The 27,999-nt window shown below is 39.9% G+C and overlaps 2 protein-coding genes across 2 annotated transcripts; both read left to right on the plus strand.

Moving 5' to 3' along the window:
- The first annotated feature begins 310 nt into the window (after positions 1-310).
- On the plus strand, positions 311-6,868 carry taf15 (TAF15 RNA polymerase II, TATA box binding protein (TBP)-associated factor). Its single transcript, XM_032590413.1, has 16 exons — positions 311-474; positions 1,124-1,148; positions 1,365-1,398; positions 1,487-1,577; positions 1,702-1,759; positions 1,846-2,117; positions 2,201-2,393; positions 4,208-4,242; positions 4,785-4,817; positions 4,921-5,030; positions 5,154-5,283; positions 5,356-5,448; positions 5,529-5,601; positions 5,675-5,763; positions 5,890-6,025; positions 6,507-6,868. Exons 1-16 carry the CDS (start codon positions 465-467, stop codon positions 6,544-6,546), a joined length of 1,422 nt encoding a protein of 473 aa, XP_032446304.1. The 5' UTR covers positions 311-464; the 3' UTR covers positions 6,547-6,868.
- Positions 6,869-7,537: 669 nt separating this feature from the next.
- On the plus strand, positions 7,538-27,985 carry mmp28 (matrix metallopeptidase 28). The gene is made up of 8 exons (XM_032590412.1): positions 7,538-7,779; positions 10,753-10,829; positions 11,201-11,388; positions 19,948-20,169; positions 21,578-21,823; positions 25,020-25,163; positions 25,256-25,423; positions 26,514-27,985. The coding sequence occupies exons 1-8, from the start codon at positions 7,639-7,641 to the stop codon at positions 26,906-26,908; spliced, it is 1,581 nt and encodes a 526-aa protein (XP_032446303.1). The 5' UTR covers positions 7,538-7,638; the 3' UTR covers positions 26,909-27,985.
- The last annotated feature ends 14 nt before the right edge of the window (positions 27,986-27,999 follow it).

The raw sequence follows: 27,999 nt of genomic DNA on the forward strand, positions 1-27,999 counted from the left end.
TGCAATTGTGGTTGTAGCAACATAACAGAATGTAAAAAAAAAACTATTGCAAGTGTAGAGACACCTACTGAACTGTTTGGGTGTGTTTCTTTATCAGTATTTTCATAATACTGATATCATTAGTATTCCACACGGTGTCTCAGACAGCATGTCAAAAATCAGATGTATGAGAACTTGCCTATGCTATACTGAGAATATATTAAGGATCTTTGTTTTCTCTTCTTTGTGATGTTGGGCTTGTCTTTAATGCTTTTAAACAGTAGGGGGCGATGTTGAGAGACATGTTTGAATGTGAGGTCTGTGGATTGGCCGCTGCCATAGAAGCAGACAGAGCAGCTAAAGGGAAGTTCTGCAGCGTGTTCGGCTCAGTGGAGCTGTGTTGTGTCAGTTCCTGCTTTTAACGATCTGAAAACAGAGAATAGATCTGTCCTTTTTTAAACTAGCTGCACACATATCGGCACACAATGGCCACTGGTAAGTGCAGATATATTTTTGGATGTCTTTTTCCCCCTATTTTTCTCTTAAAGTAGGTCAAATTGCAATGCGGCTTTTTGAGCCGCGAGGCCGTACAGCGGTGCCGTCTATTACATGGAAAATAACCGATGTTTAAAAAGCAAATTCAGCCTTCTGTGTAGCTTTGTCTTCCTTATATTGGAGATTTGGCTTAACCAAAGACAATTCATTTATCTTAGTGCCTTGGTATTTATTGAAATAGTATTAAATATTACATGACTATTGCGAGTATTCAACCTGCAACGAGTCGATTGTTGCTAACGAACTTGAATGCGTCATTGTTTATACCGAAACTGTTGTTTTTTCCATTTAAACAAGAAGCTGTTTTATTGTTATGTGGTTCTCTACCTTAATGTAGAGTGGACTTGTACGGATATACTATTTCACAAAGTCCACCAACTGTGTACATTTTAAAAAGGATTCATTTTGTTTCCAGTAAGTAGTCTGAGCCGGGGCTTGATTAGGGCGCCATTTTCTTGCGTGCTTGCCTGGGCCCGGCCTACTTCATTGACCCATTTTAACTCTGCTCTCATTCTTGGTTAAATACGTGAAGATGCGCTATTTAATAAACACTGTGGGTAAATTTAACAATGTTATTTTTTACTTTCAGATTCAGGCTACGGTGGCGCACAGAGGTAATTATATACTCACTCAAAACATTGTTTCAGAGGAAGATGCACCAAATGTAAACAATTCAATTTTGTCCAGTATAAATAATCATAATATTTCCTTTGGATTTTTGTAGCAAAAAATCTTTTTCAGACTGTTGGCATGTTTCTTTTTCAGTAGTTGAAATATATTTGAAAATTTCTCATTTTTATGAGCTGAATTTGAATGTATTTTGTTGGCAGCTATGGGTCATATGGAGGTCAGCAGGGTGGACAGGTAAAATATTTTCCAAAGCAGACCATCAGTCCATTTTATATCAACTTTATTGGTTATATTTATTTAAACTCATGCCTCTTAATTACAGGGTTATGGACAAGGAAATGGTGGGGCCAGTGGTTCCTATGGAGGACAGAATTATGCAGGCTTTGGTCAACAAGGAGCGCCACAAGGTTCAGGTAATGTAGTTCATTGTTAAAGCTGTTGAGAGAATAGGAATCTCTTTGTATTTCTAACCCTTAATCTATGTTAAATACCTTAAGAATTAAATTGAAATGTGACTTATCCTATTTGTTTTGACAGAAGGTTATAGTCAATCTCAGCAACAAAGCTATGGTAGCTATGGTCAAGACTCATCTGGGTAAGTTGATTGGACTGACTCTATAGATGCAATATTAATTTAAGTCTTGGGTGCCTGTTTTACTATCCTCCTTTCTTTAAATAAAGGTATGGCGACAAATCAGCTACTTACGGCCAGCCAGCAGCTGCGTCTTACGGTGGACAGACTCAGGGAAGTGGAGGCTATGGCCAGCAGAGCTCCTACGGCGGACAGAGTGGTGCTTACACCGGAGCACAGGCGCAAGGAGCTAGTAGTGGCGGTGCCAGCTATAGCCAGCAGAGCACCTATGGTGGACAGAGCACTGGTGGATATGATAGCAGCCAGGGCCAAGGAGGTGGAAGTGGAGGCGGTGGCAGTGGCTATGGAAGATGGAGTGAAGGTATGGACATATTTTAGCTGTAGTCAGAATTTTGTTTTATTAACATCCTTTGGTTACACTATGTCACACTTTTGTTCTGTCAGGTGAAAGTGGTGGTCAGGGCGGAAGGTTTGGCCGCGATAGTGGAGACCGCTCAGAAGGAGGTGGCGGCTTCAGGGGCAGAGGCCGCGGTGGCTTCGATCGTGGCGGTTATGACCGTAGTGGTGGCTATGACCGTGGGGGCTATGACCGTGGCGGTTACGATCGTGGTGGCAGAGGTGGACCTCCTGGTATGGGGTAAGTTGCACAGTGCCACTACCCCCCAGGTATCTCTATGTATTTGTAAATGAGTAACAAGTTGTTGTTTAACACATTACCTTTCAACTACAAAACAATCCATGTAGATGGATTTGAACTATCGCATCAGCTTTGTGCTCCAGACCCCCCATGTTCTGGTAATCTTTATTTAAATTTTCCATGAGTCCATTATGATCCATTGAATTACCCATTTCGCAATGATCTGCTTTATGCTTCAGGTAATTCAGTAAAATGCTTGTGTTGAATCTATTCAGGTGAAATGATGGATGCCTGTTCATAGTGGCAACCAGATCAGTGAAGGTCATATTTAATGAAAGAGTAGGTTCTGATATGAACCCAGACAGGAGCAAGAAGATGCTGCATTTTAAGTTGCAGGAAGTTTTGACCAGTTCACAATACTGATATAAAGTATTGTAAAGGTTTTTTTCTTCTTTTTTTATGTTTTCTTTCTTTCGTAAGTATCAAAAGTTTATATTTTACGTGGCAAGTTGCAACATGTTATCTTAAGGGACTTAATGAGACAAATCAGTCTTATTCATGTCCACTTGTTTCTAATCCAAATCTAGATTGAAGTCAGTTTTGTAGCCTCATTCACCATCTACCAGTTTGATCCTAATAGTATGTTTCCTGTCAGGCCATCATATGCTATGCTTTTTATTTTTATTTGGCGACAAGGGTGGTGAGCAGTACATTATGCAAAGGAACACTAATGGGGTTTTTTAGCCCACAAGCTGCAAGTTTTCTTCATACAGAACCTGGCAGTAATACTTCTGTCAAGCTTTTGTGAAAATGTCTTTCAGACCAAAAGGTCTGTCTTGTTTAAGCAGCACCATGCGTGATAAATATCATCTGAGACAACGATGACACGGTTTCTTTGACAAAACAAAAACAAGTCCAATGGAGAGTTGAGCTTCTATACTGAGAACTTCTTTCATATTTTTTTCATCATTTACTGAAATGTCAGTTTCACATCAAGATTTAGGAAATCTATTAGCTCAGATTACCTGATCATTGATTTTTTTTATTTTATTTATTTATTTGTTGTGTTTTTTTTTAGTGTAGCATGAAGCTACTTGATAGACAACAAAGAGGGATGTAGCCAATAAGCAAATATTCTCTTGTACATGAATCTGATATTCTAAACATGTTAATACCTGATGATTTTACAAGATTACTTTGTTGTAATGCTGCCTTAAGGAGACCAGGTAAAAGCTTCTGGTAGAACAGTCGTATTCTTTACGTAGACCTGGAGATTCATCAGCTACTTCACATTCAGCCAGATTCATTAAAGTATTGTGTATTTGACAATGGTCAGCCTGTTTACTGTGTTAACATGGATCTACATTTTATACTACAGGTGTTGAGAGTGAATGAACTAAAACTGGGACCTCAGTTAAAGGATCTTTAAAAAATGAAATCGTTTGAAGATTGCTCATTGGTTACTGCACTCCTTCTCTCTAATCTGGCTTTTCATTTGGAAACAAATTCAGCTGGTTCTCCAGCTTTTGGTATCCAATCTGGTTTTGTCAATCAAAAGGACCAAATTGTTTGTAAATGGCAACCCATTGACCTGTGATTGTCTACACTCGTCTGCCAGGATGTTCAGTCAGAACTTCCTGGTCATCTGTGTATTGATCTGTAATGCCAAAGACTAACTCATTCATCGTGTGAGACATTTCCACTGTAGTCGCACACCCTGGCAGGAGTGCAAACTGGTGTGGATGTAGGGGAGCTTTGAGCTCTCGGTTGGAACAAAGGAAAGGCCATCATATCTTCAATTTTTTCCTCTGCAGAGGTGGTGACCGTGGTGGCTACAAAAATTTCGGTGGTAAGTGACGAGCATCAGAACTGTGTCGGTGGGGGAGGAGAGAACTTGAGTTAGAAAAAAGCAGAAAAGGGGGTTTAAGGAAAAAAAAAAATCTCAATGAATGCCACCATTCTCATGTCCAGATTCCCAAGGAACTCCACCAAATGCTATTTCTCATAAATGACTTCAGATATGGTAAAGAACTTGGTTAAAGAACTTGGAGTTGTAAAATAATGGTAATACTGCATGAAGACGGGGATGATTGTAAATGAAAAGGTGTTCCAAGGACCAAGAAGAGTAAACCTAAACAGGAGACATTTTTGGTGGTTTTCATTTCTGGTATAAGCTCAAAGAAAACGAGCAATTCTGTTCTTGTTGCAAGGTAATGGTATTGGTGATGCAACGGTACAAAAACTCGCATCAGTACAGCTGTAAACATGGATTTTTGTTAAAGTTATCACTAAACTTTGGTAGGGCTGATGTTTGTGTGAAACTCCACAGGTTGGGTTGAAGAACTTATGTTCCTAAAGTGTTCTTCTTTTATCCGCTTCTCTGTTGCATAGGCTCTCGAGATTATGGCTCAAGGGATGAATCAGGTGGGTTTTTCTCCTTTAAATCTTGATTAATTTAATGAGTATTTGCCCAGTCTAGCTTCTCTCTGTGTTTGGGTATCCCTGACACTTTTCATTTTCTCCACAGGTGGGGAGCAGGATAACTCTGACAACAACACCATTTTCGTACAGGGACTTGGAGAAGAGGCAACTGTTCAAGAAGTTGGAGACTTCTTCAAGCAGATTGGCATCATCAAGGTACAGAGTTGGTGTAGCTGCCTCTTTTATGAAAATTATTTGAAAGATTCTCCTAATTAAGCCAGTAACTGGAACTACATGACACAAAACACTGATTACGGCCATGCTTTTTATGTCTTTTAGGTAAATAAGAAGACCGGCCAGCCGATGATCAATATCTACTCTGACAAGGCCACTGGCCGACCCAAGGGAGAAGCTACTGTGTCCTTTGACGACCCTCCATCAGCTAAAGCTGCTATTGATTGGTTTGATGGTAAGGACACTCATTACTTTGAGCGTCATGGCTTGTTTAGCTTCTTCTTACATGTTGTGCTTGGACTTGTAGGAAAGGAATTCAATGGCAAACCCATCAAAGTCTCATTTGCCACTCGCAGAGCTGAGTTCACCCAAAGAGGAGGGTTCAGAGGTGGACGAGGAGGTGGGTGCTGTTCAGCTTGAGTAGCAATAGCATTACTAGTGGTGGTTTAATGTTGACTAGCAGAGTTTATGTCTGGTCAGGATTCAGAGGTCGTGGCGGTGGAGGAGGTCCCAACTTTGACATAAAGGGAGGCGACTGGCCGTGTCCTAACAGGTTAGGCCTTTTATTACAGAAATAACAGGTGTGACTGGTGAATGTGATGATAAGTAACATTTTCTGCCAACAGCTCTTGTGGAAACATGAACTTTGCAAGGCGGCAGGAGTGTAACAAGTGTGGGGCACCCAAACCAGAAGATGCTGGATTCGGAGGAGGAGGTTTGTTTTTGTTTTTTTTCTTTCTAAAAATATAAAGACATTTTAACTGTTTTACTTAACATACGTGACTACGTAGTGCAAAATGTTTTACTTTGTTCAAAACCATCCTTTATTTACCATGTGCAGATCGTGGCGGCAGAGGAGGATTTGGAGGTGACCGAGGTGGAGGCTTCAGGGGCCGCGGGGGTTTCCGTGGCGGAGACCGTGGGGGCTTCGGAGGTGGCGATAGAGGTTTCGGAGGTGGCTACAAAATGGGAGGAAGGTATGTTAAAGATTTGAGTTCAACTGAAGATATCATCTCTTGAAAACAGCCTTATTTCTGAATGTAGTTTTGTTGTGTGGCCACTAGATGGCATAGCCTGATTGAAGAATGGAGGCAAAAGAAATTTAAAAGCCGTTGCTGAGTTTGGGCATCCTTTTTAACCTGATATACATCAACTGAGGAAATGCATTCATGAAGTATTTTTTGTATAAACAATATACTGTGAATGGATTTCATGAAATTAACTTTCAATGGGTTTTTTTTTACCCTCTATGACCTTGTTAAAGGACGCTCTAATTTATGTTTAGGAGAAGCAAAGTGATGTAAAACCGTCTGTGGAAGGACGTACAACATCCTTGAGATTCAGAATGCAAGCTTGACATCACGTCTCCCTTTATTTAATTGCTGCTTGTCCAATGACACGAGTGAATGGCCTTTTAAGAATTCAGCTCATGGCACATCCTCTGTCCTTTTTCCTCAGGGGTGACCGACGAGACGACAGAAGAGACCGGCCATACTAGGAGTTGAAAGACACCATTCCAGCCCTCGTCTTTGCCATTGGAGGGTGGGGAGGGGTTCTAGTGTAGAGAAACACTTGTGGGTGGGGTAATAAATCATCATTAGTCTTTTTAGCTTATTCATCCTAAGTATTACTGTTCATCTGTGATTGAGGGATGCATTGAGCTAATGTGAGGAGGTTTGGGGGCTGATTGGCACTGTTGGCATGTTGTCACATTTTGTTTTTTTATTTCTGTACATTTTTGTTCCCTTTGACTGTAGATGCAGATGGTTTGAGCTAGACTGTCTTTTTTTGTATGAATGGAATAAAATGTTTTACCTATGTTCTTTCTGACTTCCTTTAAAAAAATGTTATTAAATCTGGTTTTCAGTTTTCGCTTTTCAAGTGCATCTAAATGAACTAGAAACCAAAGTTAAGTGATTTAATTCAAACAGTGAAGGTAGTATAATGATGTTTGTTTTACACCAAATGAATGGAAGAAGCTGTTTAATGTTCGCAAGCACATTCATGGAAAACTGAAAGGCTTTAAAGCAAAGGCCATTTAAGAGATTTGAATGGTTTTAAGGTGTGGGCCAGCAGCTGAAACCAGCTTTAAGAACCACTCCCCACTTTGTTCATGACATGATCTACATCAAGTTTGGGATTTTTATTTTGAAATCAAGGCGACAGTCTGGAGAAAGTGGAGAGGCACAGGATGCCACTTGAGATTTCCACCGTCTGTGATGATCACTTGAAATCAAGTCGGTGCAGATATCTACCAGAAAGTTTTACAATATGTTCTCTCCTGCTGATAAGCTTAACCCATTTAATCCTAATTTTTTTTCAGACATGAAAATATTAAAATCAGATGCCATTGATAGCCCTTTGAACTAATCAAGGGGAAATAAAAAAAATGTGGTTTTAAAGCAGCCGGTGTGTTTGTTTGCCCCGCTGGTATTTCTCCCTGAGCGATCAGAGGGGCGGTGCTCTTCTTCCTCCTCCTCCTCCTCCCACAGCGCTCTGAGCCGCTGTCAGGGATGCAGATCAGCTGTGTGAGCTCTCTGGGACTGACAGCATATTTAACCATGAGGAGACCAGCGGGCGTTGAGCAGAAATGCGCGCTGTGCTGACGGTGTGCTCATCCCGCCATGAACCGCCGACCTCCGGGCGGGACATGAGGGTCTGGGTCCTGGCTGTGACAGCGCTGCTGGCCGCCAACACCGCCCGGGGATCACCGCTGCTCCTGGCTCCAGAGGTACTGAACTGAACTCTCACTCACCCGATGACCCGTGTAATGTTGAAATTTGTTTACTGAAAGCAAATTCATGGTATAGAAAAAAAAATTCTCTAACTTCTTTAAGGGGAAAACTTGTACATTTGAAATCTGCTTAAGGAGGCGATGGGAATTCACCTCACTAATTTGATTTTCGTCCTGGAGGAACACAAGGTTGACCATATTTTTTTGACGCATGTAAAAATGTAAAAAGAAAAATCTTTCTAACGTTGCACAGTCTCAAAAAGGCAGAAAAATCTATATTGAACAAATTTTTGGGACTGGTTGAAGAAATTCAATGTTTTTAACAAAATTTCATGTGGCACAATTATGGCTTGGTACTTTCTCCTTTGTCTCTTCAGACAGTAGGACAATTTTATTCAACTCAACAGGTTTTCTTTAGGATTTAGGTCTGGGAATTGTGGGAAAACAGTTGATTTTGTGTGTGACGAACCTTTGCTGTTTATTTTACAATTTGGTTTTGATTCTTTTTTCAGTGGAAAGACTCAACTAATCTATAATTAGCTTACTGACAGAATGCATCAGATTTTTTATTGAAAATTGTTTGATTCTATCAAGGATTGTACAAGTTTTGGAAGACAAACAGGCACACATCACCACAGATCCTTCACAGTGCTGCCTAACAGAGAGCATGATGTACTTTCCTACATACTTATTTGTTGCTTTAAATCAGAAGAAAAAAATAAGTTTTATATCTACAGTAAATGTTCCATTAAATGTCTGGTAAAGTATCAACTCAGAGGGATTTGTGAATGCTACAGCTGTAGTGTTTAGAGCAACATCAGGACTTGGCATGCAGTTAAAATTCAGACTCCCTTAGAAACAAAAGTACCAAAGAGTATTGTTGCATGCAACAACTTTTGTTCATGTGTACCAGATTTCTTGCACAATTAGCAATATTCCGGGAGGTGAATCGACAAATTAATCAACCAATCAAACCATTTATAGCACCTTTTAAAGTTAGGTATGAAAAAAATAGTTAGACGCAGGGAATGACATTGATAAACTATAAACACGCACAAAAACTTTATCAAAATCTGTTCATACCCCTTGAACGTTTTCATTTTATGAACCATTGCAATTACAAACATGTTGTCTGGAAATGTTTGATAGACTAGGACAAAATCGCAAACAGTTATTAGTGGGAGAAAATAATACCTGGCTTTCAAATAAAAATCTGAAAAATGTAGACTGCATTTTAATTTATCTCTCTCTACTCTTTGAAACCCATAAATAAAATCCGGCTCAACAGCTGCCTCTAGAATTCACAAAGTTAGCAAGAAAACCTGTAAAAGTCTGCAAAAGACTCGGGATTGAGATGCAGGTTCACCTCCCATCAGGACAATGGCCACAAACACAGTCAGAGCTACAACAGAAAAACCTAGACTGCAGCATACACTGGCTGAATAACTCAAAGTCGAGACCTAAATCCAATAGAGAACCTGTGGCAAGACTTAAAAAATTATATCCACAAATGATACCCCAACAGACTTTTTGCTTTAATTGCAGCAAAATGTAGATGGGAAAAGCTTTGACTAAGGGGGGCTGAATACAAATGGATACACTATATTTGTATATGTATGCATATATATACAACTTTGCATTATTTACCCAAAGGTCATACACCAGTTTGTGTTGGTTGATCACAGAAAATCTAATAAAAGTCCAGTTTGTAATTATGATGAGACAAATAGTAAGTAAATTATACCAATAAAATCATAAAGTCATAAGACACACACTGCTTTTCAGTTTAAATGCACAGACAAAATTTCAGATATTGCTTTTCATCAAAGTCAATCTTTTGTCCCAGAATTGATGGTAAGTGTATAGTAGAAATAAAGTGATATAGCAGGTTGATTAATTTGTATCACTCTGCTTATAGACATCAGCAGAGAGAGCTAATCTCACTCTCATCTCGGAGCAAAACCTCCTGACATTTTTGTGTCTCATGTGGAACAAAGAAGCTTTCACACTCCTGGTTTCCATAACACTTATGTGTCATATTCCCTGATTCTCATTTCCTCCTCCAGCTCCTGTACCTGTACATCTGTAATCACTGTTGTGGCTGCAGTTGTCTGAACATGAAATCTCCTGCATGCACCTATAGCTATCAAATTATGGTCAATCATAAACCCGCATGCAACATCTGTTGTCTTGTTCCCCGTGGCGTCATTTGAAACATGTATCCTTTGTGTCAAACTCTGGAGCTCCTCTTGAGTTCCCTCTTTGGAGGAAATACTTTCCAAATAATACCTCTGGATTTTAGGGACACCTCGGGGGTTTTTAGGTGTACGGGTGGTCCCTTTTATGAAGATATCAAATAATATACTGTGGATCAACAACAACAACAAAAATGTGTGTGTTTTTTAGGGCTGAAAAACATATTACGGTATAAAAGTTTGATATCAGTCGATATCGATAATTATTGATTAGTTTTTTTTGTTTTAAACATCTGAACTGATGTCATGGCCTTTCCTGTTTTATCCAGTTTTCACTCCATGTCATTGTTTTTAAGCAATTATGACAAATGGTGCTCGTAACTGCTGCCGGCAAGTTACTCAACAGGTTGTTGCTAGGTTACCAGAGCAAGAGTGAGTTAGTTGATGACACCAACCAACTTCTGTGTATGGCTAGAGATGTTGGTGTGCTCTCTAGGGCGCCAAGCGACGGGAATGACGCCACTTCAAAATCGTGTTTTTTTTGTGAAATATTTAGGCAGCTAAAGCCTTTCCTCTGCCGATATCTCCCAGAATGCTGTGCTGTTCTGGATTGGAGTCCAGTGAAAGTATTGAATATTCTATCACACAGATTATGTATTGATATTTATCACATGTCTGTCGTGATGTATATTCTTATTGATTTACTTTAAGTAAAAACTAAAAACATCAGAAGTAATTACATTGGCAAACAGAATAATTGTTTCTGCCGTTGCAGGATTTTCTGGAGAAGTATGGGTATCTCCATCATGAGCACCAGATTCACAATGCAGTTGAAGTGCAATCAGCTGTCAGGTGAGTGATGTTAAAGTTTGGGTCTCTAATGAGTGTATGAGAGTTTGTTTTTTCTTTGCACCTGCGTTCGAGCCGCTGCTCTTGTTCGGTGCTCCTCATCAGTGTGAGGGTTAGCCTGGAGAGGTACCGGCCTCAGGGCTGCATGACACCACAGGGCCGTAAAACACTCCCCCATGTCTGCACTGGGATCATGTCCCGAACCCTCTCTGAGCCATTTAGGAATATTACGAACCTCTCTGTGCTACTAACCGAGAGCAGAGTAGAAAACTTTGCCCACCATGACAGCTTAGATGAATTTGCTTTGTGATTTGCACATTGATGGCCTAATGATTGCATTTCCAACACTGAGAAGTGGTTTCCTCTCTCTGCAGAGAGTACCAGTGGCTCTCCCGTCTCCCCATCACAGGGCAACTTGACAGCGCCACCTTGAGGCAGATGGCAGAGCCCCGCTGTGGGGTGTCAGACGAGGGCAGCCAACAGGTCTGGGCCCAGAGGGTGAATGTCATCTTTACTGGGAAAAGACAACTGCAGCACCGCAGGAGGCGCTCTGCAGACCAAGGTAATTTGTTAAATCTTCAAACCTTTGAGATGTGATGCTGGTGAAGAATTAGAGGCATGTTTATGTAGAATATCTAAGAAGATAAAGAGCTGTTCTCTGGAGGTGTGTGTGCGTGTGTGTGTGTGTCCTTTTTTGGTTTTAAACAGACCAACAGTTAACTGGGAGGTCCCACCTTAATAAAGCACTAAACAGAGCTGAGGGTTGTAAATAAAGCCGCTATAATGTCTGATACCGACTGAAAAGCTTCTGGCGTTTAGCAGCAATCATGCCACTTCAAATGATTCGTTCTTTGTAAAATATTTTCAACAAAACACAGCAGGGATTCATTTAATGCTAATACTCATCTTAATCTGTCAAACTTTTTTTTAAACTATATGCTCAATTGAGGTCTCAAAACAAGATAAGACCGGGACAAGAAAGGACCTGAAAAATTGTTTCATGCTGTTGAAAGTGCTGCAACATCTCATGACTCTCATGATAACTGATTTTATATTAAAAAAAAGGTGTTTAGCAGTGAAGATTGTGCATAGAGTTTACCAACTTAAAATTAATATTCCTTCAAAATGTTTTATATAATTTCAGTGTTTCATCAAACATTACATAAGTCGTTTTCACTGATTTGTTAAGACAACAGATAATGGCTCATAGCGGTAAATCTGATTCTGTCACAGCCATCAAAACTTATTCTTAACTTCAAATCTGCAACATGAAACTCTTCAGAAAAAAAGAATGAAACACTGCTTTTATTTACATTTAATCTGCAGTCTCACCTTGTTTTGGAAACAGAGTTGTTCAGCCATTTTCTCTATCCTGGGAAAGTCTACAGATTTCTTCCCTCAAGGAGTCATTAACCCTGTTTGTTCAGTGTTTCTGTGATTTTTGAGAAATGCAAGGTTTTTCAAACACAGCAGTAGATCCTTAGCTCCAGGGAGAAATACCTCCAGTAATATTTTGCTTAATTTTCCTTAGCAAGTTGCGCATTGACAACTTACATATTTTTACCTTCAGAGTGGTTCTGGTAAAATTCTGTTTGGGTGTGGGGTCACTCCTCTTATCAGTAATGGTGAAGTTAATTTGAAACGGTTGGTTTCTGGAAAAGACAGGACTTTCAGTATTTTCAATACTTTCAGTATTTTATTTGCTTTAAGCAGGGCCAAAGGGGATACTTTAGGACAGTTATTCCAAAAGCTTAATGTTAGTCTGATTTATCCATTTAGACAATGTTCATTTTGTTGCATCTACAGATGAAAGGAAAATGAATGATAATGTTAACGGACAAAATGGGGACCAACATGGTTCAGGTCTATAATAAACTGAAAACAACAAAAACACCAGGCCACTATCAACATTTTCTTCATCACTGCCATAAAGGCTGATGTCAGTGAACCGTTATGTCAGGTTCACTTACATAAAGGTTCACTTCCTCTGAAATCGACACTTTCATGGAAGTTCGTAGCCATCCACACGGATGAAAAAAAATGTCTTCAGAAGGAAGATTTTATTGGGCAGATGAGATAAAGATGCAGCTGTTTGTCTAAAATACAAAAAATGTGTGTTTGGATGAGTCAAGTTGAGACTTTCAATCCAAAGTGGTGCAGTATCATGCAGTACCGTGCACTACCATGTATGATACTGCATGGTTGTGGCAGTATTATGCCGCAACCCTAGGAGTAGGAGTGCTGCATTGCTTGAACAGATGGGAGAATAAAGATGGAAGACTACCTATAACTAGCTTAACTTCACCTTGAATGAACTGCAACTGAAAAACGATTCCAAACACACGTTAAGCTGGCTTTTGAGCTGGATAATGAAAGACTAACATTTTGCTTCCCGGTCGGCACCAACCTCAACTCAAATGTTGGGCTGCGATTAAAAGGCTGTCAAGAAACCACCTAATTTAAATAATCTCCACCAATAATGACAAGAGGAGTTGTTAAATGATCCCAGAAGCTTATTGTTGTCCACATTGTGTGTTTTGGTTAAATTGCACCTTTGAACAGGGCATTTATCCACTAATTACTGGGAGTGAATATGAATACATGAGCCATAACTGCAGACAGTAATCCCTGCCCTGTTTGGAATACACAAAATCCACAATAAATATAAACTTCTGCACACATTTTTTTTTTAGGAATGACTGAAGGTTTTTTGTTTCATAGTGGTTCCGCACTGCAAAGAGCATTTCAAATGTGTCTTTAAAAGCTCCAGGTTAATTGTACATTATTGTGCATGATGAGTGGATGAACGCTCCTCACTGATATTGTAAGCTGTGCTCTCTAACTGCCGTCTCTCGCTGTGACAAATGACAGATTATCACAATTTCCTGCTGCTGTGTTTATTGATGTCTAAAGAGTGTAGCCGAGTTCTGCCAAACTTTTTTTTTTTTTTTTACTAATTGAGCTCTGGCTCTCCCCCTTTCTCAGTTTGGGGTGATTTAGAGAAAATCTCCATGCGGTAGTAAAGGGTGTAATTTATTTCCAGCTGATGGAAACGCGATAGCCGAATACAAACTCAAGAAATAACTGTTGCAGTTTTCTTCACAGGCTCCCCCCACACACACACTATCTGGCTCAATCTACAGCTGGAGAAGGTCTGTCTGTGAATTCAAATTTTCAGCATCCCAGAAGCAAAACGTTGCCCTAACTCAACCTACTCCCTCTCTGGCTGCTCACGCCTCCAACCCGATGAGGTGCAAAGCCTCTGCATACCTCCATGTCTCTGACAGCGTTAGTTAATGTTTGGGGAATGCAGTCGCTGCAGTGGCATCCGATGTTTGCTGCTGCTTCTTCATGTCAGTACCTGAAGTGTTCCCTCTGGTAAACATGTACATAACTCAGAGACAGGACTGTGTTGTTTGCTGAACTGGTTGCCCATTAGAGGCCCCAAATCAGACAGGCGGAATGGGCTCATATCTCACTGTTTTGGACGCTATCGAAGTGTTTCTATTTTAGCCTGAGACATAATGCGTAGCAGATTCCTTCACACCTTCAGGTTAAACCTCTCAGACAAAGTTTTTATTAACTGATCTTGACTTACACTAAGAGTCAAGATTATCATCATTCAGTATCACAATAGAAATGTCATATTGCATGGTGAGAAATGTATACAAAAAAAAAAACAGGCCAGTGTTTCCACAGAGTGATATGGTTACAATTAGAGCCCTGAATTATGGGATTCAATATGTAATACAATGTGTATCATTAGAGAACTGATAGCAGAGTCTGCAGTTCAAATATGAGTGCATAGGGTGAAAATTCCTACGTTGATTCGTCCAGTGAGGATAAGGAAGTCTGTGGCATCATCTCCACTTATGACTACATTATTACAAAAATCAATTCTGACAGCCTTCAGGAACTAATTTCTTACTGAGATGCAATTTCTGCTCTGGTTGCTATGACATTTTCACTCTGATGCATGTTTAAATCCTGTCCATCTCAGTAACTCTGATTTGATGGTTTAAAAAAAAGTGAATGGAAACAGCTAAAAGTCTCACTTTTTTCAAGCAATTAGTCCGTGTTTAAATAATGGAGATTTACCTTTGAGCTTCAAAAGTATTATTTTGAGGATACCATTTTTCACATCTTGTGACAGACAGATAAGTCTGTGTACTGCTTATATTTCCAACAATATGTAGTTTGGTCCCAAAAAGTTACTTTAAGCTAACACAACAGTTGTAATGGTTGGAATTAAAATACTCATTTGGGATCTTTGATTCTCTGGTTCACACAAGGAGCCTTTAATTAAAATAATAATAACATTTCAGACTACGACACTTATCAAACTAACTAACGGTAACTGAGTGTATCAAGCTCCAAAAGAAACCACCGTTAGAGTGATAATTTGAAGAACCGGATATACCAGTAGCTGGCAATAATAAGATATATTTTTATAATTTGGACAGGTACTGTATTTCTATGCCACTCCAGCAATAAATGAATCACACACAATTTAAAATACTATTAAGTTCACCCCAAAAGTAACAAGGAAAAGAAATCACAAATAAACGTTTGGATTTTATGATAGATTAATTTATTTTACTTGAAATATATTTTATTCATAAAATCCCAATTACCTTTCTATTTGGTATGTGAATTGTTTGGTTTCTTTCAATTGGTTTCATTATTTACACTATTTTATAGCTAAATACCTTAGTGTCTGTTTTTTTGTATTTTTATCACTATGTCACTTAAATTACTTGTATCCATGTCCCATCTCCTCTTTTTTTGGGTCTCATTGATTTCTTAAAGTGAAGATTTTGTATATTATGACCAAAAGTTTAAGCAGAACCAAAAAATGAAACCCCCCCCCCCAAAAAAACCCAAAAACGAGTTCACTGGCAGTAGTCTGTTTTCTGTTTAATGATGGTCTTTCACTTTGCCTCCAGTGTGCATTACAACACTTTTTTGTTTTGCAAAGTTTGATTTCTGTCAAGATTTCTAGAGTTTGTCACTCAAAAATACTATGATATATGTTATCAAAAAGCGATTTATTTTTGGAGAACACTTGATCCTAATCTTAGAAAGTTAAACTTTCTGATTTAAGGTTTTTTTTTATAAGCCTCTGAACATGGTGCCTTTTCTACTGGCATTTTCACACTGTCACTTTGCCTGCACCATATGTTTGCAAACATGTATAGCTATGGAAAGTAATCAAATATATACTGTTGTTGACAAAAATACTAGGAAAATACATTTGCTCTTGGTATTTGAAGTCGATATTTGAAGAACAAGGATATATCTTCTGTTGCGGACACTGTCAGATGAAGCTGACAGCTGCATTAATACTAAGATAAGGCGGATCCTCTCCGCTGTGGTGTGATCTTGTCAAGAAGGAACATGGCTGCTGGCTCCGAGCTTCCAGGAAATTAAATAGCAAACCTCAGCCTGAAGAATGTTGAATATTTACAGAACTCACATTCCACCTGGCTCACGAGCGATGAAAGCACACTAGGTGTGTGCATGTTATTCAGAGGTGTGTCCTTTACGATGTGGACTGAACAATATGTAGTCCTGTGCAAAAGTCCTGAGTCATCCCTTATGTCTTTATATATATTCACTATCGAATATATATATTCGATAGTGAGTATATCGAATATATATTCACTATCGAATATATATATTCGATAGTGAATATATATTGTGTTTTGCGTTGATTATATCAGTGGTAATAAATGCATATTTTGCTAATTCTGTTTACTCGTCTATTAAGATGATCCCTCCAGCACTTGTGAGCTTCTCCTGCAGCAGGACTCCATCTAACTGGATGAATCTATTAATGACAAGAAACTTAAAGCAAATGTTTTTGGCACAACAGTCAAATGTGCACAAAAAGGGACAAAAATCTGGTAATATGAAGACTCCAGCTACACTTCAGAAATAACTTTTTGTCATATTTTTGCCTAAATGCGCATTGGTCTCTTACTAAAGTGTTGCTTGAATTCTCACATTTAATCAACTCTCGGTGCCCAGACAAAACACCCTCCTGATGTGTCCTCGGAGTCTGAACAGTTTGGCCTTGCAGTCAGAGAAATCTTGTTTCTTAACGCTGCTTGCAAGCCAAACTCCCTCTGCTCCATCACAATAACAACAATAACTTCAGCTATCGGATGATCTCGCTCCCTTCTGCACCTCAGCCATATTGGGCACCGTGGTAATTGCTTCCATAAGGGAAGTCTTGGAATGTTTTGTGTGTTGTACTTCCTGGCTCGTCCAAAGTTCTCGGGGGACCAGTTGTGCTGTGGAGGTCTGGGATGGTGAGGAGTCCAAGCTCAGGATGCAGACCGGCGCATGCAGACCGGCACATGCTGTCTGGCTGCAGGCTGAATGCAAGTCAGTCTTTTGAGAGCTTAGAAAAGAGACTGAAAATGTGGAGTTTTTCTCTTTGATCGTCTTTTACTGGAGAACACGTGGGCCACAATGGCACCTCTAAAGAAACAATTCCCTTCTTTTAACATCCAGCATCACTTTTACAAACCTTTCTTGAGTACTACCAGTTCTCCTATTGAATAGTTTTAAGACTCAAAATATCTGCAATCCAACACATGTTGCTGCTAAGACACAGTCTTTGTTTGTGTATTTACTCATAAGGAAACACAAACTGATGTCACTGCCAAACCCATGCCTTAATGACTCTAGATATCCAGATATTTTCCAGTCTCCGGGGTGTTGTTTGGGCCTCTCTGTAATTTGCAGAGTGCAATACTCATTTAACTCTTGCGGGTCACTTGCATCCCCTTTCTGCTGTGCATTGTTTCAGAAAAATGTGCAAATGACATTAAACGTGGCTCAACAAAGCTTTCTGCAGGGCTTAGGAGGCTGTTTGCATAAGCAATAGTTTCCCACCTGCATTTAAATATATTTTGACAAGTGTAAACATGCATGATTTAGGAAGCCAATTTATAGACAAACTACTGCTTCAGAAAGTATGTGCGAACCCTTAATGCCTGTTATGATCGGAAGTGCAAATTTGCAACAGATTTAGTTGAAACTACCTTTTGTTCAGTTTCAGAAAGTCTTCACCTTGCTGCAGGGTTTACATGCTGTTACATTCAGGTGATGTCTCTCTCACTGACTTTCCGCTGAAAGCTTTGTTACAACAAAAACCTCCAATAGGATAATCTTGGGACTCTAGGGTGAAATGCATGTTGCGAGTATTAAAGGATTAAGAGGAAGTGCAAAATCAATATAGACTCACCGTACTGTGTTGGGCCTTCTTTGACCTTCAGAGCTGCCTGAGGTCTTCGAGGCATAGATTCAACAAAGTGTCAGAAACATTGTTTACAGATTTGATCGTGTTTTGGGTGTAGATTGATCTCATTCTTAATTTCTCATTCTCGTGATGCTTGGCTCAAACCTTAGCAAGTTGACTCCTCCACATCCAGATGCCGCAACGCAGCGAGTTGCTGCCACGCGTTTAACTGTCCTCCTATTTCTGTTAACAAGCAGTTGAACAGGTGTACGTCTGTGAAGATGCTTCCCTCCTTCCTCTGAATAAACCAGCAGCTGGATCTCCTGAAACACTTATATTACCTAATGAGTGTTTGCTCTTATATCAGCTTTGACTCCACATGGCTACATTGTGTAATTGTGTGGACACAACAGATTAGACGACAAGTAAATTAAAGATTGGTTTCATTTCACCCTGTATTTTTCTGTCACTGAACAAATGTGAGAAGCCAGCGACACGTGTAATTAAGTCCAAGCGCAGAAACCACAGACTCGTGTTGAGGTCAAACGTTTAGTCGAGCCGGGACTTTGATCGTTTACTCAGCTGGAAGCTGACATGGGTAACATCCTGTGATTTTCACACAGCCTGTTCATCTTCTTCAAATAGGAGCCTGACAAAGGAATGTTTAATTGAAGACATGAACGATAGCAGGCGGCTACCTTCAGGGAACCTCCAGGAAACATTTCCTGAAGATTCACACTGGATTGTTATATGAAAGAGAAACTTGGGGGGTGAAAGCTCTTAAGGCAAGCATTTTCACAATCCTTGAATATCTTCATAAGATTATTTAAATATGTTAAAACCTGTGAATTTACTAAGACTTCAATAGAACTTGACTACTATAACTTTATATGAATAAGAAAACATGTACAAAGAGTCGTTTTCCAAATTCTGTTAATTCTGTTGTAGAAAGTGTGACAAAATCCAAATAGATAAAGGAATTCAATAAGTTTGCATAAAAGGAGGTAAACTAAAATAAATGTAGTAATATTTTCCCTGGGAAATTATCTGTATTAGTTTAAGTCAGTGATTATTTGATTGTATAATATTTGTTTTGGATTCTGGTGATTTTTCTATATTGTAACATGTTTGTTTCACTCAGTAGATCACTTACTCTTCTAGGCAGTTAGATACAGATTTATTACTTTTTACCATTTGATATATTCCGGACAGTCCTTTCCATTAAAAAGGACTAAACCTACCATAATTTTGCATACAACAAGAGGAAAATTAAATTTCCATTAATGTCAAAACAGTCCTGGGGGAAAATAAGTACACCGTACCTGCCTAAACTGCATTTAAGAAAAAAAAAAAAAAGAAGCAGCCAAGCGCTGTTAATTAAAGGCATCTGATTAGATGATCATCAGCAAATTTGACTGACTATGAACATTTTGGCTGTCTGCTGTTCTGAAGCATGCATGTGTCAAGAGGGAAATACATCAGGATTGAGCTTTGAAAAGCAATTTCACATAAATCTGGGAAGAGTTGTAAGCCTATTTCCAAACTACTGAAGCCCACTCATCATCCAGTCACAATGATATTACAGTAATTTCCTCTCAGGAGAGAAAATATTTTGGCAAAGTAAACTGGAAAGCCAGCTGGTGGAAAAGTAATACAAGCGCTACGCCTTAGACTCTACAGGTCTCACTTTAACTCCTTTCAGACTATTCATCTCCTTCACCACAGTAACGCATGCATACCACTAAAGCTGGTTGATGTATTTTCAATTGCATTTTCAATAATAATCATATTGATAGAATTTTGCCTAATTATGCCTAACATGACTGCCTGCATCCATCCATCATTTACATCTGTTTGTTGTTTGTTTTGCAGCTGAGAAGTGGTACAAACGACAGCTGACCTACCAGATAGTGAACTGGCCGCGCCACCTGTCTCTGGGCTCCGTCCGGCTGGCAGTGCGAACTGCTTTCCAGCTTTGGAGTAACGTGTCTGACCTGGTGTTCCGGGAGGCCCCCGAGGGCCCCGCAGACATTCGGCTGGCTTTTTATGAGGGGGACCACAACGACGGGGCCAGTAATGCCTTTGATGGACCAGGTCGGGGTCACAGCCTGAACAAAACAAATATGGCACTTTGATTTCAAATTTATTGTTATTATCATTAATAGTTTGTTCAGTAAACATTGTAACCATATTCTAAAATAACATTAAAGAAGCAAATTAATTTGTTTACGTATATACTGTATAATATTGTACAGTCACCAGGTTAATGTGTGGTTTGAGCTCATTCCTACAAAGTGGCACACAGAAGTAACTCTTGCTAAATATTTATTACATGTGACTACAGGCCGGGAACAAAATAGACCTAATTAGTCCAGCTCAGCGATACTTGACCCTCAAATACCAAACACAGGCATAATCCTTTAGCATACTCTTTCTCTTTTAATCCTGCATAAAGAGCTCAATGCACAACGTAACTTCAGTCCTTTCCTTTACAATCAGTTTTAGATTCAGTTTATTTATTCACAACAAAAAATTGAATAGAAATGTCCCTTATTGACTCACATTGGGGAAATTTGCATGAAACAGCAGCAATGTGACATGTAGGTTCACACAAAGATAAGACTATTAAAAATATATGAAACCAGACAACAAACACGATTAAGAATAACGTACAGTACCTTGAGGACGAGATCATAACTTAAACATTCAGTTATCAGAAATAGTGTACTCTGATACAAGGACTGTGTAACTGAGTAGAATCGTTTTTTAAAGCTGTAAATAATCTGCAGGAGAAAACTATTTACATTACATGAAAAGTAGACAATATCCATGATGTAAACACTTATTGAGTTCGGTGGGAGCAGCGATGGTTATACAGTCTAACAGCTGCTGGGAGGATTACAGTTAATATCAGCAGTATCTGGAGACAATGCACGATTGGAGAGTAGTAGGAAAAAGTACCAGAGTAAAAGGAAACTATGTCATTATGCTCAGGATAACCCAACAAAGCTAATTATAAACTTAGTCAAAAATGGAAAGTCTAGTTTTAAAGGGAGACAGGGTGTCAAGCAGCTTCTCTCACTGCTACAGACAGAAAAAACTTCAGCCAGCGGTAAATCTAGGAACCACCAGTGAACCTGCAAATGCTTTGGTTTCCTCCAGGTGCTCTGACTTTGTCCCACAATCCAGTGCAGGTTAATTGGTCTCTCTAAATCATCCATTGATAGGTGTGTGTTTGGGTGCGCGTATGTGTGTTTGTGTGTCTCCGTGTTTAAGATCTCCCTTTAAGGACAATAAAGTTTCCATTTATTAGAACAGCAAACATATAAGAAGCTACAAATTAAAAACAAATAAAAATCTCAAGCCTATTGTACCCTTGTTAATGTTAAACTAAACGTACAATAACAGTTTGCAGCACCAGTCAGATACGAACCGGTCTGTGCAGGTGCAGTAGTCGGCTGTAACGCAGTAAATATGCAACCGTCTCATGTCTGACATTCAGGTGGGACGTTGGCTCACGCCTTCCTGCCTCGCAGAGGAGAAGCCCACTTCGACATGGCGGAGAGATGGACGCTGAATGGACACAAGGGCCACAACTTGTTCATGGTGACCGCCCATGAGATCGGACACACTCTAGGCCTGGAGCACTCCCCCGTGCGACATGCTCTGATGTCTCCGTACTACAGGAAGCTGGGCCGCCGCCTGGTCTTGAGCTGGGACGACATCCTTGCAGTGCAGCAGCTGTACGGTGAGCACATGTTTGCTCTGTGATGCGAGGGTGGGGTGGGTGCAGATTTAATGTCCGAATGACAAATCTGTCTGGCTTCAAGGACATAACAAAGGATGGAACCCATAACGGTTATGAAAGCAGGCTGTCTTTGAGGAGACCCTGGTGTAGAATAATCCTTTTGTAATGCCACTCATTAAATTAGGATTGGACCGGGCAAGAAAGGGTCAGACAGCGACTGGCTGCATACAGATGATGTCAGAGGTTTACATGCATTTATTCTAGATATAAATGTCCTTTTGGGGGGTTTTGTTCAGAGGGGAATGACTGTACACTGTAAATCCTTATAATGACTGTATGCTGTACAGTAATGGTACAAAAGTTTGAATTTAGTGTGAGCTTTCACTACAGTTACACACATACACATATTCCAAAATAAGTAGATAAATAATATATGACAAATGTCTCCTAGCAATAGAAAACAAGCTCTTTGTGTATCCATGGATACAGAAAGAGTCCACTTTTTGTGGACAAATTGCTAGAATTTATTATAAAGCTGTAAACACAGCTGGGTCATAAATTTCTTCTTCTTCTACTTGAGCTGGATGGTTGAAACTTGGACACAGCTTGGTGTTTCATCATCAATGATCCCAGTGACAATGATTCCAACTTTATGCACAGCAATATACTTAAGCATAAGTTAGACTTAAAGTTAAACTTTGTGCACTCTTTTGTGTTTTTAGATATGATCAAAGCTGCATGTTGTGTTGTGACTCCATAATGGGGATATAGTGAGGAGTCAATCAGGTGTGAGCAGAAGCAGCATATTTATGGCAATTCACTTTGAGCTTGTTTTCGCAAACGGGTTGAAAATGAGAAATAGTTGAAAGCTGACTTCTGTTTGGCTCACAGTGATTAATTGTACACATTCAGAGCCTTTGTGTAATCAACCTCACAGCTTTAATGCAACAACCGAGAGGCCTGATGCGAAGAGCAGAGGACTTTCTGCAGTCTGGAAGTTTTTCTGAATTCCTGGCAAACATGGGAACAGCTTCTAATCCAAACCACAACATCCCCTCTCTGTGCTGAGTTTATCTTTGTACCAGGATGGGGTTCGCTCTCTGACCTCTCTTACGCAGATTTAATACTGCGAGCTTCATTTAACACACTCAGAGGCCTGTTTGTGTCTCACCGTTACCCAGCGTTTCTCTGGCAGCTCTGTTGTGATAGACGACTGCTGTAGGAGCATCTCCTCATGACTATGCGTGTGTCTGTATAACAGTTTTTTGTTTCCAGGGAGTGTGCCGTAACTCCTGGCATGTGCAAAGGCAGGTTTCCACATGCGTCGTTCTGCATTGTTGTTTTTTTCCCCACCTTCTTGGGAAATGGATTCATTGCAACATTTGGAACAAACAAGAACACATCATCATGTCTTTTCACACCAAACACAGCTCCTTGGTCACCTCCATGATCTCTTGAATCTGTGAGATCTTTCTCTGCTTTGACCCTGAGCCTCAGGTGCACAGCAGCTACACTCTGCAGGAATGCCTTCATGCCTGCAGGACAGTCTGACAATCATTTGTATAATGCAGCTCCGAACTTGAGATTGGGCTCAGGAGAAGCTCGCAGGCAGGCCGTCTCTGGCTGCCTCCCTTTCTACTTATCTGAGCAGTGCCATCTGCTTGGCCTCTGGACACATTTTGTTCTCAGCTTGAATTAGATTCAGAAGCATCCCTCACCCAAACTTACTCAAAAAACAGCAAAATACAGTGATTAGTCTTTACAATTTTGCTGTCTTTTTGCTTCCTAATAATTTTTATTGTTTGCCACTCAGGTGTAGCTTAGCAAACTGCAGCTGGATTTTTTCCCCCACAAACTCATCTGTGCTAATTTCTACCCTGTGGCTGTAATTTCTGCAGCTGCTCCCACGTAAATGTCAAGCAGCTTCTCACACAGATACAGACAGGACAGCTGGCGCTGCAGAAAAACCTTCAGCCAGGTGTAATCGTGTTTGTGAGTGAACCTTTCCTGCTGCTCTGACTTGCTGCTATCCTGCAGGTCCAGGAGAAGCATGTTTATGGCAGAATGAATCAGTCAGCATTAATAAGGTCTTCTTAACCTGGAATACGATGAATAAATTGTTGCTTTGAACATATTTTATTCAAATAGGACTATAAAAATGTTGATAGGGCCTCTCATTAAAAATAACTGATGTTCATAGCTAACAAAAGACTCATCTAGTTCTTACCGGTGCCTTTAATGATAAAGTTATTCAGTCTCTGGTCTATTCAGAATTAAAATTATTCTGTTCGGGGCTCAGAAACAGTACAACAACCCATGGTCAGTGAACACATCATGCAACTGTATCCACAAACGCTGCAGCTTCTCTTCTCGTGGCGCAACATTCTTCAAGAGTTGGGAAACTTCCTCAACAATTTCATATACATCTTAACATCCAAACATCTAAAACAAAGAGTGATTTTGGGAAATAATATACTGCTTTAAAAATGATTTCACCAGGAAAGTTTCTGAAAACATTTCGTCTACGAGAGCGTTTTTATGTTTTAGCGAAGTCAGACTTCCAGACCTTATCTCTATCCTGCCATCCATTGTGATGTGTATTCATCTATTTTTCCTGCAGTCTTCCTTCAGTTCATTGGGATGCTGATCTTATCCGACTCTCACGCAAATATTTGCCCAACTCTTTGCCAACAAAATGACTATAATCAAGCTCAAGCAGCCATTGTTTACTTGTGGCCTTGTTCTGTTCGTTTTGTTCTCAATGCCTTCATCTGCAGGCATGCATCTATTATAAAGTTATAAACCCTAAAGACCTTGGATAGAAGACCTTTTAGTGTTACACTGAAACTGATTTGTTCAGGATTCCACTGTGTGCTTTATCTAAAGTCTTGTGTTTATTTCCTGCGCTGTACAACGTGATCCATCGGTTTACATCGACTTCACCACATCCTGTAAGGAACAATTTAAATGTTAGCATTCTCCTAGTCTCCCACTTGGATTTACTGCTTGTTTGATCTCCCATAGCATCTGATTTATAAAACCCTTTTAATTGCATCTAACACAGAGGGGAAATGAGACAAACCCAAAGAGTCCTGAGAATTTTCAGCGCAGTCATTAAAGTGGCATCAGACGGATTCCTCCTGTCCTGTCTGACGCCTTCACTTTGACCGACGGGTGGCTTTGCTTCTGCTTTCAGGGAAACCGTTGGATAATCGCCCGGTGAGGTTGCCTGGACGGGTATTACACGCCGCGCTGCAGGAGTGGGAGTTCACCGAGCTCCAGAACCAGAACCCAGGACTGCCTCTGTACTGCCAGGGGGTCTTTGATGCCATCACTGTGGGTGAGGTCCAGATGAAATATTGCGCAAAAAGACTGGATTTTGTGTCTGTTTTAATGTAAAATGCTTTATTTCTTGTCATTACGTGTGTCCAGATGAGAAGCAGACAGTACTGGTGTTCAGGGGGAGCCGGTTCTGGATGGTATCGGCCGAAGGCAGCGTGAGCGACCCGCTCCTCATCCGCCAGCGCTGGCCTGGCCTCCCTCGGGCGATAGAAGCTGCTGCTTTTTCCCCTCTGGACTCCAAGTGGTATTTTTTCAAAGGTGCTGCTCCACTGAGCTCATTAATTGGACCCATACTTCACCTAACCTGCTGACTGCCAACACATATGTGATACAGGTCCCAAAAATAGATTCTGATGGGGTCATTTAAGGAGTGAAATGCTATTTAAAGAGCATGCTGCTCTGGAGCTTCAGCCGTGGATTTTAATTAGCGTCTTCTTTGTGCTGAAGGCTAATGAATCGTTTGAAGCTCCGTAAGTGTCCCACAGCGTGCCAAAGACTTGTCTCATCAGTGTCCTCTCATCTGCTGCATGGAAATAGGTTTTCTATTAGCAACTAAAGCTCTCTCAAAGTCTAATTCAAGCTCTTATGTGGTACATTGTATTTCTGTTTAACACTGTACCCCAAACAGCCTCCATGGCGAGAAGTCATCCACAGTACCTTGTGAAAGTATTCATACTCCACGAACTTTTTAGTATCAGTATATTTCATTGGGATTTTGGGTGAGGGACCAAAACTAAGAAGCACAAAATCTTTTCAGAAATAAAAATCTGAAGAGCATTTTTGTGCATTTTTATTAAACCTTCTTTCTTATGTTTTCTGTATCCACTAAGACTTGTAGCTAACTAGCTAACAGGACTTCTTATAACTTTCACTCAACAATTAATTTGAGAGATTTGGTCAGCAGAATCTTCCTCCTGAATTGTGACTATTTGCTCTTCCTCCTGGGTTACCATAAGTCTTTCAGCTACTTTTATTAATAATCTCCTCTCTCAGCACGTCATGCTCTGTTTTCAGATGGTGAACTGAATTGCACTGAGCTATTCAAAGTTTGGTCTATTGCTTACTAACCTTAACCTGTTTCTACATTTTCTCCCTGACTTTTCTGCTGTGCACATTTGAGTTCCATATTTTTTTGTTCACTAATGTAAGCAAACATTACATAGTCTGCGTGATTAGACCTGCTAGCTAATTAGTTGACTAGGTCATTGTATTACATTTTATTTAGGTGTATCAGAGAACATGGGACTAATAAAAAATGCACATCACACTTTTAAGATTTTCTTTTGTGACATAATGACAAAAAAAACAACATCTGACTATCATGAACTTAGTGTGTTTTGTCCTGCAGGGAAGCGAATGTGGCGTTACACGGGGACTGTGCTGGACCCGGGGTTCCCCATGCAGAACAAGGTTCTGGGTCTGCCTCGCCGCCTGGACTGTGCTTTTTACTACACCCCTCTGGGTCACATGGTGCTCTTCAAGGGCTCCCGCTACTTCGTGCTCAACCTTAAAACTCTTCGCCAGGAGCCCTATTATCCCCGCCGGCTGACAGACTGGACCGGCCTGCCGCAGGGCACCAACGGGGCGCTGACCCGTCCAGACGGCCGACTTTACCTGTTCAAAAATCAACGGTTCTGGAGGTTCGACCCTGTGAAGGTGCGGGTCACCAGAGAGGGCCAGTGGGTCAAGGATTTAAGCTGGACTGGCTGCAGCAATATACCTCGGAGTAATAACATTCTTTGACCAAGAGGGGGAGCTGCAAAATTAAAAGTGCAATTTACTCACATAGAGGAAGGGTCCTGCACTTTTTTGAACAAAAACTCTTATGTTGCAACTGGATCCTGACGGTGACAGCGCTCCATTAGCATACACAGTATTTATACTACTGAACGCTACTAATATGAGGTATGTGTAATTATTGTTTAACTAATGCAGATTTTATTTGATCTGCCAAATTCAAATAGATAGTGCAACAGACTATTTGGTTTATATTTTTAAGAGAAATTATATATTTTAGTCATAGCCTCTTCAGTCACCAGTACCTGTGGCGGGCTATGTGTGTGAACTTTGACCTGTGACTGTTCTCTTATGTTCCCATAAATAACAGAAAGCTTAAAGCTTTCTACACTGTGGGAACAAATAGTAGACAAATATTTTAACCTGATTGTCTTTTTTTTAAAACCAACAGACATATAAGAGTAGACACTTTGTGGATTTAATTCTTTTCATGTGATAGGCCTGTGTGCAATAAGAGAGGGCGTAGTGAAGTGGTTATGTTTTATTTATACATATGTAGGCAGGTATGAATATTATAGAGCTTCATTAACTCAGGTTATTATTATAACCTGAGTTAATGAGTTAAGATACATTAAGAAGATCAAATGTTTTGTTGTAGTACATTCTGCTTTAAATAATCAGTTTGTAAATTAACCAAACCTGACAACCTGATCACAAAGCTACCGATCATCTCTGACAAGCTGCTGTATTACAGGGCAGTAAGCTGGGGTGGTGCTTTCAATAAACGGCTCTGTCCAACATTGTGTTAAAAGATACATGTTCTTTAAACAACAGAGCTCTCAGATATGTAAATATGCCTGATGACATTCTCTAGATGAACTATTAAAACTCTGTGAGCTTAAAACAAAACTATACACATTTGTAATAACAGTTCCAGTGTGTGTTATTTTGAAATATCTAGAGACTTTAACATTTTGTTTTTTACTTACTGAAAAAAACCTTTATTTTCAGACTTTGAAACATTTGTAAATGTGTTAAGTTATAGAAAATTCCATTTAAATAAAGGTTGTATTGTTAAATGTATAGCTGTCCTATAT

The sequence above is a fragment of the Xiphophorus hellerii genome, chromosome 18 (assembly GCF_003331165.1).
Source record: "Xiphophorus hellerii strain 12219 chromosome 18, Xiphophorus_hellerii-4.1, whole genome shotgun sequence".
NCBI classification, from domain to species: Eukaryota; Metazoa; Chordata; class Actinopteri; order Cyprinodontiformes; family Poeciliidae; genus Xiphophorus; species Xiphophorus hellerii.